Source organism: Canis lupus, chromosome 7, assembly GCF_003254725.2.
Source record: "Canis lupus dingo isolate Sandy chromosome 7, ASM325472v2, whole genome shotgun sequence".
NCBI lineage: Eukaryota > Metazoa > Chordata > Mammalia > Carnivora > Canidae > Canis > Canis lupus.
Window position 1 is genome coordinate 62300243 of NC_064249.1, and position 12542 is coordinate 62312784.

Below are 12542 nucleotides of genomic sequence, written 5' to 3' on the forward strand. Positions count from 1 at the left end.
TGGTTTTATAGATTCTCCTCCCTGCCCCCCCACCAGTTTGTTTTTATTGCCTTGATTTCTGCCCTCTATTTTTTTTTTAGATTTTATTTATTTATTTATTTATTTATTTATTTATTTGAGAATAAGCAAGAGAGAGAGACCACAAAGAAGAAAAGGGAGGGGGAGAAGCAGACTTCCCATTGAGCAGAGAACCATTATGGGGCTTGATCCCATGACCTGAGCCAAAGACATCTTAACTGAGCCTCCCAGGCACCCCTCTGCCTTCTTCTTTATTATTTCTTGTCTCCTCCTTGTTTTGGGTTTTATTTGCTCTTTTTTTCCAATTTCCTAAGGTAATAGCTGAATTCCCATTGATTTAAGAACTGCCCGCCTGATATAGGTGTTCATTGCTGTAAATTTTCCCCTAAGTACTTCTTAAGCTATCACCCACAAATTTTTATATGTTGTGTTTTTCTTTTCAGTCAGTTGAGATATTTTCTGATTTTGCTTTTGATTTCTTCTTTGATCCAAGTGTTATTTAGAAGTGTATAATTTAGTTTTCAAGTATTTGGAGATTTTCCAGATATTTTTCTGTAATTGATTCTCATTTAATGCCATCATCATTATTCCATCAGCATTAATGTGACTTGAATTCTTCAACTTTTTTTGAGACTTAATTCATGGCCTATGGTCTGGTCTATGAGGTTGTTCTATAAATGTTAGATCAAATTGATTGGTAAGTCTATATCTTAGCCGATTTTCTTTCTACTTTATTTCTATTGAGAAAAACATATTAAATCGTTGGCTATAATTCTGTCTGTATCTTAATGCTAACTTTTAAGGTTTATACATTTTTAGAATTTTTATGTCTTGATTAATTTAGTCCTTTATTATGAAATAACTTTATCCATGATAATATTTGTTCTGAAATCTTTTTGATATTAATGTAGCCAACCAACTTTCTTTGGATTATTGATAGAATTATATATTTTTTTTATCCTTTTTTGAAAAGATTTTATTTTTAAGTAATCTCTGCATCGAACATGGGGCTCGAATTTGCAACCCTCATGCCATGTCCTACCTCATCCAGCCAGGCACCCATATCCTTTTATTTTTAACATATTTGTGTTTTTATATTTAAGTTCTGTTTCATGAAGGCACCATTTGTCAAGTCTTGCTTTTTTTTTTATCCAATCTGACAGTGATAACATTTTTTATGATTATTAGATTTGGCTGAATTTATCATCTTGGTTTTTTTTTTTTTTCTTATTTTGTTCTTCCCTTTTTCTTCTTTTTCTGTCCTTGGATTTTTTTTTCTTGCTTTAAAAAAGACTTTTTATTGATGTAATTCATGTACTATTTAATTAACTCATCATTTTGTAGTGTAGCATTCAATGGGATTTTTTTTTTTTTTTAATTGTATATTCATTTCTCTCTAAACCCCAGCCCTAGGAAACAGTTTACTTTTGATCTGTATAGATTTTCTTATTCTGGATATTTGAGATAAATGGAGTCATACAATATGTGGTGTTTTGTGATTGGCTGTTTTCACTTATTGTAATATTTTCAAGGTTCACCCATCTTGTAGCATATTTTAGGTGCTGTTATACCACTTTATGTATAAAGCCTTTCAATAGTTTACTTTTATTTCTTTTTTCTCAACCTTTGTGTTATTGTTATAAATTTTACTTGTACATGTGTTATAAACTCTGTAGCATATGGAATTTATTTTGTTTTTAAAAAGCAATTATCCTTTAAAGATATATAAGAAAAAATCTTATATATTTATTTAAGTAGTTACTACTTCTGGTGCTCTTGATTCCTGTGATAGAGGCATAGTTCCATCTGGCATCATTTTCCTTTGCATGAAGGAAAAGATACTGTTTTAACATTTATTGTAATGCAGGTCTTCAGTTTATGTATGTTCAAGAAAGTGTTTATTTCTCTTCCATTATTGAGAAATATTTATTCTGGGTATAGAATTCTAGGTTTACAGGTTTTTTAAAAATTTTCTTTCAGCACTTTAAAAAATGTGGCTCCACTGTCTTCTTGCTTACATTATTTCCAAGGAGGCATCTGCTGTTGTTATTCTCTTTCTTTTCTGGTGGTTGGTATTTGTTTTTTGGGGGGCTGTTTTTAATTATTATTTTTTTAAAGATCTTATTTTTTTATGAGAGACACAGAGAGGCAGAGACACAGCAGAAGGAGAAGCAGGCTCCCTGGGGGGAGCCTCATGCAGGACTCAATCCCAGGACACCAGGATCATGACCTGAACCAAAGGCCGATGCTCAACTACGGAGCCACCCTAGTGCCCTTGGCTGTTTTTTAAAATTTTTCCCTTTATGAAATTATTTGACTTTTTTATGCTTTGGGTTCATATATCTTCTTGCAATTTGTAGCTTTATGGTTTTCATCAGATTTGGAAAAATTCTGACCAAGTATTTTTTTTTTTTCTTTTACCCTTATATCCCTTTCTGTCCTCTCCAATTACATCATTAGTTGACTTCAATTAAATGTCTTATTTGTCTGCTTAAACTTGCACCATAGTTCACTGATCCTCTAATTTTTTTGAATAGTTTCTATTGCTTTATCTTAAAGTTCACTAATGTTTTTTTGTTCATTTCATTCCCAGGTTTTCATCTCTTGAATTTCAATTTGAGTCTTTTTTTCTAGAATTTCATTTTGGGTCCTTTTTTATGTCTTCCATATTTCTACCTAAAGTTTTGAACATCTGAATTATAAGTATGATAATTGTTTTAATATTCTTTTCTGATAATTCTTAATATCTAGGTCAGTTTTTTGATCTACTGGGCTTTTTTCAAACCCTTTTATTATGGGTTATTTTTCTCATTCTTTGTATGCATGATAATGTTTGATTGTATACCAGAAGTTGTGAATATCACTTTTTACTTTGTTGGATGTTGGATACTACTACTACTACTGCTACTACTACTACTACTACTACTACTACTACTACTTCTTCTTCTTCTTCTGTGGGGGGGATGCATAATATTCTTTTTTTTTTTTTCATAATATTCTTAAAAATAGTTTTGAGCTTTGTTTTGGGATGCAGTTAAGTAATTTAGACATATGTTGACCTTATGAGAATTGTTTTCAGGGCTTTTTAGGCAGCACCAAAGCAGTGTGTAGTCCTTGGCTAAGTATTTCTGCTACTGAGATAAAACCTTTTCAAGTACTTGACCTAATGTCCTTGAATTGTGAAGTTTTCCACAATTTTCTGGCTGGTGGGAATAAGTACTATTTCTGTTTCTTTATGAGCACCGAATATTGTTTCCTCTAATTCTTTTGGTTGTTTTCTCCTTGGACGGGTATTTTCCTTGCATGGATTTGCATGTCAGTACTACACTGAATACTCAAGAGAGTTCTTCTTCAGATCTGGACAGTTCCCTCCCTCTGTGCATTTCTTTCCTCTCTGGTACTCTATCCTATGACCTAGAACTCCTGCTTTCTCTCCAGACTCTAAGCTTTATGTCTTTAACTCAGATTCAGCCTTCATTCCACTCCACACTGCAGTGTAAATTCAGGAATATATATAAGCAGAGAGCTCACCTCATTTGGTTCTAATTTCTCAGATTGCTGTTCTTTGTTACCTTGTGTCTTGAATGTGATTATGTCATATGTTTTGAGTGGTTTGGGGGTAAACCCATCTTAACTGGAAACATGTTTTAATTTTTTAAAAATAGACTTGTTTTAAGCAGTTTTAGGTTCACAACAAAATGGAACACAAAGTACAGAGTTTTCTTTTTTCTTTTTTTTTTTTAAAGATTTTATTTATTTATTCATGAGAGACAAAGAGAGAGCGGGGTGGGGGGGCAGAGACACAGGCAGAGGGAGAAGCAGGCTCCATGCAGGGAGCTCGACATGGGACTTGATCCTGGCTCTCCAGGATCACACCATGGGCTGAAGGCGGTGCTAAACCGCTGAGCCACACGGACTGCTCTACAGAGAATTTTCTATAAGTCCTTCCCCTACATATGTAAAACCTCTCCTGCTTTCAGCATCCCACACCAGAGTGATCCATTTGTTATAATCAGTGAACATACATTGAGAGATCATTATCACCCCTATTCCATAGGGTTCACTCTTGATGTTGTACCTTCTATGGGTTTTGACAAACTTATAATGACATGTATACCACCCCCCATTATAGTATCATATGGAATAGTTTCATTGCCCTAAAAATCTTCTGTGCTCCCCTTATTTATCTCTCTCTCTTCCCTAACCCTTGGCAACCAGCGATCTTTTTACTGTCTTCATAATTTTGCCTTTTCCAGAATGTCATATACTTGGAATCCTGTACTATGTATAGTCTTTTCATTTCACTGGCATTTCACTTAGTAACATGCATTTAAGGTCTTCTTGTGGCTTGATAGCATATTTCCCTTTAGTGCTGAATAATATTCCGTTGTCTGGATGTACTGCAGTGTGTTTATCCATTCATTTATTGAAAGACATCTTGGTTGCTTTCAAAATGTGGCGATTATGAATAAACTGCTATAAACTTCCATGTGCAGGTTTTTGTGTGGGCATAAATATTCAACTCATTTGGATAAATACCAAGGAGCACGCTTGCTGGATTATATGGTAAGAGTCTGTTTAGTTCTGTGAGAAACTGCCAAACTGTCTTCCATAGAGGCTGGACTGTTTTGCATTCTCAGTAGCAATCTGTCATTCTACATCCTTACTGGCATTTGGAGGTGTTAGTATTTAGGATCTTGGCAATTCTAGAAGGTATGTAGTGGTATCTCATTGTTTTTATTTGCACTTTCCTAATGACATAATGTGGGCATCTTTTCATACATTTATTTGCCATCTTTAGTGAGGTGTCAGTTCAGATCTTGACCCATTTTTTTAATTGGGTTGTTTGTTTCTTATTGTTGAGTTTTAAGAGTTTTTTTTTTTTTAATATATTTTGGATAATAGTCTTTATCAGATGTGTCTTTTGGAAATATTGTATTGTCTTCATGGCTTGCTTTCTCATGCCTTTGACATTGTCTTCTGCAGAGTAAAAATTTTACTTTTAATGAAGTCCATCTCATCAATTATTTCTTTCACGGATTATTCCTTTGGTGTTGTATCTAAAAAGTCATTACCAAACTCAGAGTCACCTAGGTTTTCTTCTAGGAGTTTTACTCTTGTGTTTTTGACATTTAGGTCTGTGATCCAGCTTGAGTTAATTCTTGTGAAGATTTGAAGACCTATGTCTTGATTCATTTTTTTGCATGTGGTTGTCTAGTTGTTCTAGCACCATTTATTGAAAAGACTCTTTGCTCCATTGTATTACCTTTGCTTATTTGTCAAAGATCAGTTTACTGTATTTATGTGGGTTTATTTCTGGGTTCTCTTTAATGTTCCATTGATTTATTTTTCTGTTCTTTCACCAGTACCACACTGTCTTGATTGCTGTAACTTTATAGTGAATTTTGAAGTCGGAACTATAGGTCCTCTGGCTTTGTTCTTCAATATTTTGTGGCTATTCTGAGTCTTCTACCTCTCTCTGTAAGCTTTAAATTCACTTGTCAATAACCACAAACACCTTATTGGGGTTTTGATTGGGATTGTGTTGAATCTTTAGATCAAGCAAGGAAGAATTGACATTATAACAAAATTTATTTTTCTATCCATGAACATGGAACACTTCTCCATTTATTTAGTTTTTAAAAATTTTTTTCTTCAGCTTTTTAGTTTATCTTGTGTTTATCTTATATATACGGTATTAGATTTATACCTAATTTTCATTTTTGAGGTACTAATGTAAATAGTATTGTTTTTAATGTCAAATTCCACTTGTTCATTGCTGGCATATAAATGATTGACTTTTGTATGTTAACCTTGTATCCTGTAACTTTGCTTATTAGTTTCAGATTTTGTTGTTGTTATTGTTGAATCTTTGGGGTTTTCTACCTAGATGATCATGTCATCTGCATACCTTTATTTATTTTTCTTATTGCATAAGCTAGAAATTCTGGTACAGTGTTGTAAGGGGCTGGTGAAAGGGGACATCCTTGCCTCGTTCCTCATTTTAGTGGGGGAAGTTTCATTAATTATGTTAGATGCCTAAATTTGTCAGTGTAGCGTGTATCTCCATGTGACAGATTATGTATTGTTTATTGTCAGATTCTCTTCCTCTAGAATGTTAGTCCTTTAAAGAGATCATCGTGTCTATTTATTATCACTGTTGAGCTTCCATTGCCTAGCAGAACTTATCAATTAGCAGTAAATATTGATAAATAAAGTATAAATAAGTGAATAATTAAGGCCTTTACTTCCTAAATTTGAATGGTGATCATAAGATAAGAATACAGAAAGAAATTCCCAAAAATTATTGTGACAATAATTTTAAGACTTTAATATGATTAGATGACTAGAAGAAAGAAATTTAAAGATGATTGGTATTGCTCAGGTTTCTAGCTTAGGGACTCTTCATTCAACACACTCTATTTAGACAATATCATTTGCTCACATGGTTTCAGTTTACCATGCTGTTGACCCCCAGATCTCTATTTAGTCTGACTCCTTTTCTTTTCTTTTTTTTTTTTTTTTTAAGATTTTATTTATTTATTCTTAGAGACCGAGAGAGAGAGAAAGAGAGAGAGAGAGAGAGGCAGAGGGAGAAGCAGGCTCCATGCAGGGAGCCTGATGCCGGGTCTCCAGGATCACACCCCAGGCCGCAGGCAGTGCCAAACCGCTGCGCCACCGGGGCTGCCCTGACTCTTGCTTTTCAAAATCAGATACCTACTGGACATCTCCACTGAGATATATCATAAATATATCAATTCAGCATAACCAAAACAAACTCAGAATTTTTCTACCCAAACTTACTCCTTCTTTCTGTATTCTCTATCAAAGAAGAGAAGTACTATCATCAAGCTAGAATGCCAAGTGCCACATTTGGTATCTAAGACTTTCTCCTTCTCTCCATCTAATACATGACAGAATTTTGTTAACCCTCCTTCCTAAATTCTTAAATCCATCCAATTCTCTGTAACCACTGCCTTATCTTAGTTAAGACCATCAACATCATGGCAGGTTGCTTCCATTCTGTTTTCTTGCTTTCTTTTCTCATTCATTCTTTATACCTTAGTCAGAGGAATTTTGTAGTTAAAAAAAGAAAAATTTGAAGAAGCAGATATAGAAAATCTGAAGTTTAGAGAGTTGGAGTGATTTGTCCAAGATGACAGAGCCAAGAAGTGGTGGAGCTGGGTGGCAAATTCTGAGTGACTATAGCCTGTAATGACTGACTAGAACTCACTTTCTCAAGCTATTTCCAGTAATGTCAATGAGTACTTGAGTTGTTTGTAGAGCATTCTCACATTTTTCATCTCTAATAACTTTTTGAGGTGGAGATTGTAATGACTTATACTTGTCAGATGAGAAAATTGAGAAGGGGAAGATAGGTAACTTTCTCAAGGATAAGCTGCTGTTAAGTGGTGGAGTCAATGCTAGAAATTGGTTTCTGACTCCCAAACTCATACCTTTAATCCTGGAATTCGCTAATGTTTGCAGATATATAGTATACTTTTTTGGGCTTGATTGTGATTTGATTTGGTCCCAGCACTGTGATCAAGTGTGGTTCAACTTACTCGAATTCTCAGTGCTTCAATTTCTTCATCTATAAAGTGGAGATAATATTTACTGTATAGGTTATAGATGGACGCAAAGCATTTATTAGTGTCTGACACTAATAAAGTGTTATTGAGATATAGTAAGAGTTTGCTATTATTAATACTAGCCAGACTTCTTAATTTCTGTTACTTCAGGCTCTTTGTTACCAAGTAATGAATAGCTTTCCACATTACTGTATATTCCTTTTTTACTCTATTTCCCTAAGCATTATATACCTGTGTTTCCAACATGCCTTTGCTTTAGCTATTCCTTTATTTGAAGTGCCTCATTTTCTTTTCTCTGCTATTTAAAGTTTTCTTAAGGTTTCCACATTCTCTGAAATATTTTTCTAATTATTTTAGCTGTGTTAATCTTTTCATTCGTGAACTCTTAGAGAATTTCTGTAATTGTACTTGATTTATTTCTGAGTTTTACTTTCCCTGTTTTTCAAGTTTATTATGGTGATGAGCATGTAACATTTGCTCAGTAAATGTTTATAACTGCTTGATTATAGTATTCGGCACACATTATTCAAGAAGTTTTATGTGTCAGTATCAGGCACCCATCAGTACTTGGGCCATGAAGATAGGTAAGACCTAGTCCCTACCCTCATTACTCTCAAGTAGTTCATAATATAGTTGATAAATTATAGCTTATATTTATGTAGCACAGCAGTTCTTAACCTCTCTTCTGCTTTCACATCATTCATAATATGTGCAAGTCACTTTTATCATTAATATCTCATTAGACACATTCACTAGGGGAGCATTTCCCTCCGGCATTGAGGTTTCCTTACTTTTAATATTTAAAAAATTTTAAAAGCCCTTCCTCATGTCCTCTCTTATTTAAGTGTCCTAACAAACAGATGAGGTAGGAATTAATGTAGCTATAAATGGAAAGAAAATTGAGATCTGTAGACAGGGATGTTACATTCCTACCCTTAGTGAAGAAACTTAGTCTCAAAGAGCTTTTTTAGACTCAGATGGAAAGTTAACAATAGAGTTGGGACTTAGATTACCTAAATACTGAAGTTGAGATTAGCAATTGAATAAGAAGCACCTGGTGCTAAGTATTTATTGACTTATATTTCTTATTTTAAACTTTGTATTATAGGAATCTTTACACAATTACAAAAAAAGAGAGTATGATGGATCTCCATATACCTAGCAACCAATTTTAACAATTATCAGCATTTTGCTAATGCTATTTTATATATACACACACACACACACACACACACACACACACACAGCTACATTTCTTGAGTATTTTAAAGCAAATTCTACATTTGATATTCTACCTATAAATATTTTCAAGATGAGCCCTGACTTTAAATTTTATTGAATATAGCTATGAAAAGTACATTAATATTTTTAAAATACCTTAATTCTCTTCATGGTGCATTATTCCATTAGAAATATAGTGGTGTTCAACAGATTTTTCAAATACATCTATATCTGTGGAAATATAAAGTTTTAGGTTGCTATTTCTTAAAGTATAGAAGTAATTCAATTCTAGAATACTTTATTGATATAAAATTATGTGACTTGGAGGGGGAAATTTAGCTAAAGGAGACAATTAGCTGATTATGTGTTTCCTATGAGTACTATTTTTAGAAAATAGGTGCTTTTAGGAGCATCTCTTTTAAACACATTTAAGAAATTTTTGTTAAAATATATGTATTTTCTAGTAGGTTTCTCTTTTCTTCTACCTTTCTTTTTCTTTTTTCAGATTCTTTTCTTTTTCTTTTTTATTCCTTCTCTTCTCCAAAATCTAACCCTAACAGCAGTATACTAGACATTATTTACCTCCCTTGTAGAATTCTGCTACTTCATTTATCACCTCTTTTTATCTGTACTCTTTGTCTCCTCTGTCCTGTCAGCCTACAGGCCTTCAAATCTACCTTATTAAAAGCCACAAAAACAAAACAAACTTCCCTTGATTTTATGTACCAGCTGCCTGTCTGAATGCTTTTACTGACACTTTGTTGGCCTCAGGGAAAAGCCGAGCTTCTTAGTATGGATAGAAGGTTCTTTTCCCTTTATCTCCTAGGTATCTTTCCATCCTTGCTACTTATTCCAAATACTATTGATGTTAATTCAGAATAGCAATTGTAATAAACTAAACAGTCACAAAATTGTTATATTAGCACTGTAATTAATACACAATACATATCATACCAGGATTTAGAACCAGAACTCATTCATTCTTGCTCAGTTCAGTTCAATAAAATTCACCAAACATTTAAATTTCTCCTGTGAAAATAAATAAATAAATAGGTAAGTAAGTAAGTAAGTTTCTACTGTGTGACAGGTGCTGTTTTAGATTTAAAGACTCTGAAATCCACTTGCAATTGAATGTGACATCAGAAGCAATTACAGAAATGCCATGTACCTAAATATATAACAGTTTCTGTTATCAATGAAGTCAACTTTTGTAGTATGACAATGTTAAGATTTATTTGTAATTTTCTCTGCCAAATGATTATGGTCAAACTATGCTCAAATCGTTATCTAATTGTATTTTTAAATTTATCTTTTAGGGACAGTATGGAAATTACCAGCAGTGAAGAAGTACTTACATTCCAATAGCCAGTATCTATTAGCAGCCATATTGTCACCTCAGCACTGTGGACACCTCTGTGTGAAGAGATCCTTCCATTCCATCTAGTTTTTGGAAAAACTTTGTGGATAAGTGGCTGTTTCATCAGTAAGCAGCCTTTGTGGCTTAGTTGTAAAGGCTTTAGTAGCTAAAAAATACTCTTGATTTCACATTTCTACTCTAGATGGCAACATTGGACAGAAAATACAATGACATAACCAATTTGCAATGATTTGGGAACTGTGTTTCAAATGGACTGTTACAGACTGAAAGGTGTGAACAGCTTTGTATGTTTATGAAGGTTAAGGGAATTTAATACTTTTCCACAGATTCTTTTGTAAGGGGAAGAGGGAAATGTACACTTTTTACAGCAGCAATATTTTGTATATTATGTTTATTTCATGTGGTGAATATGCAAGGCGGTACACTACGCATTGGACAGAATCAGAAATCCTCTGTTAATGTGGATTGGAGCTTGGTGGATGCTTGATTGTGTTGGTCTCAAAATGGTGTACTATAGAAGATAAAGGTGAGGGAGAAGACAAAGCACACCATATGTCCACTATTATGTTCTTTAGAGGAAATTCAGATCCCTTTTATCTATTAGATAATCAAGGGCACTGTGATAGTTTTGAGTAAAAAGACATTTTTTAAAAGCTTTCCAGTTTTGTGGATTAAAACCTTTTTATAAAGATCATTTATAATACAGTTTTAAAATGTGAGGCAATAAGAATGACTTCATGTGGGATCTGAAAAATCTTGGTAGCAGTTTCATATAAATGAAGTGGTAATTCTTCTAAAATAGCAATAACTGAAAATGGAAATGTTAATTTTACTTTAAGTAATCAGGGAACTTAGAAATATCAAAGCATTTTTTAAATGGTATCAAGAAGAGTCAACATTGATCCAGTAATTTTATTTTTTAACATTAGAAGGATAATTGGTTTATATAATAGAATAGTTCAGGAGACTTTACAAATCTTTATTTCAGCTTTCTTCACTGGAAATAATGCCATTTATAAAGGGACACTTTTAAGTTTTTCCCTTTTTATGTTGGTTAATATAACAAAGAAATGTTTAGGAAAATGCTTATTGATGAGGTTTATTCTGATCTGTATTAAAAGCATATAGAGGTTGCATTCTAGATCACTTTATTAGTGTGGCGTATTTAATCATATTCAAGACTGTCCGGTGCCTGATTATTTTAGCTAAATTCAGGGATATTGCATTGGGCAGGAAATCATGCATTGAGAAGTTTATAACCACAATTATTTAAGCATAATCTGAAAACATCTAGCCTAAAGGTAAGTTGTTATTTTCATCACAGTTGCCTATGCCCAGGGAATAAGATGTATTCTTTATAATTGAATTGTTTTTTCCCCACTTCTAACTGGAAACAAAGCAGAAGGGGTGCCATAAATTTGAATAAGCAAAATGTACTGTTTCAACATACTGTAATCAAAAGGAGGAATTTTAATATGTTTCTGTGTGTGTATGAGAGAGAGTATGTGTGTTTTAAGGTCTGAATAGAGTTTTTTTCAACTTGGTCAGTAGAAAATGGACATCAAATTTGAACAGATAAAGCATGGACAGCCTTATTGTGATTGAAAATGCTTATAGGTTCTGTGCCAATTTTCCACCACTGTGTACTTTGTTGCTATTTAAAACTGTATCAACTCTAACGGAAGAATAAATTATTTGTGATTTTAATTTTCTCATTTGTTTCTTTAAATTAGATCTCTTTGACTCTCTTGTTTTGTCTGGAGACTTTGCTGTGGGTTTTTTATATAAGTTAGTCTGGTGTAAGCAGACTATATTTGTATTCTAGGACTTTATCAAAATTCTCTTGCCATGCCCAAGTTAATTAGAATTAACTGTTCAGTAATCAGCATGTTGTGTGGGCTGTTTGTTATAGAATTCTTTTCTGAAAATGAAGTCCATGAGGCTATAATCAAGATGACTGAATTAGATAAATGAGTTGAGGAGACAAAATTGTACTGAACCCAACCTGGTGTAGATATGTTATCTCATTTGAAATAAGCTCAACTGACATTAAGAAATAATTTGTCTTGCCAACCCATCTTCTGTTGTCTTATTCTCCTTTTAATGGAAACTAAAATTGCAATTTTAATAAGCAGAATTTCCTCCAGGACTTTCTTTCTAGAGACTAGTGCATTTGCAAGGTTTAATTGTTTTATAACAGTCCTATTTCGTAAAAGTTTTTAATTGGTGGTGACAAAAATTACCTTACTCCTTTGATACCTAGTAGGAAGACTAGCTGTACCAGGAGCTTTTTTCCAAATCTGACATTCCCATATAGACTAAATTCCCCAAAA

The 12542-nt window shown here is 33.3% G+C and overlaps 1 protein-coding gene across 5 annotated transcripts in view; it reads left to right on the plus strand.

Moving 5' to 3' along the window:
- Positions 1-11916, plus strand: part of SS18 (SS18 subunit of BAF chromatin remodeling complex) — an 80956-nt gene extending 69040 nt beyond the window's left edge. For all 5 annotated transcript variants that reach the window (XM_025429267.3, XM_025429266.3, XM_025429269.3 and 2 more), the window contains one exon: positions 10148-11916. In XM_025429267.3, the coding sequence (XP_025285052.1) occupies positions 10148-10174 (27 nt within the window). In that variant the 3' untranslated portion in view covers positions 10175-11916. The remainder of the gene's footprint in view (positions 1-10147) is intronic.
- Positions 11917-12542: the final 626 nt, after the last annotated feature.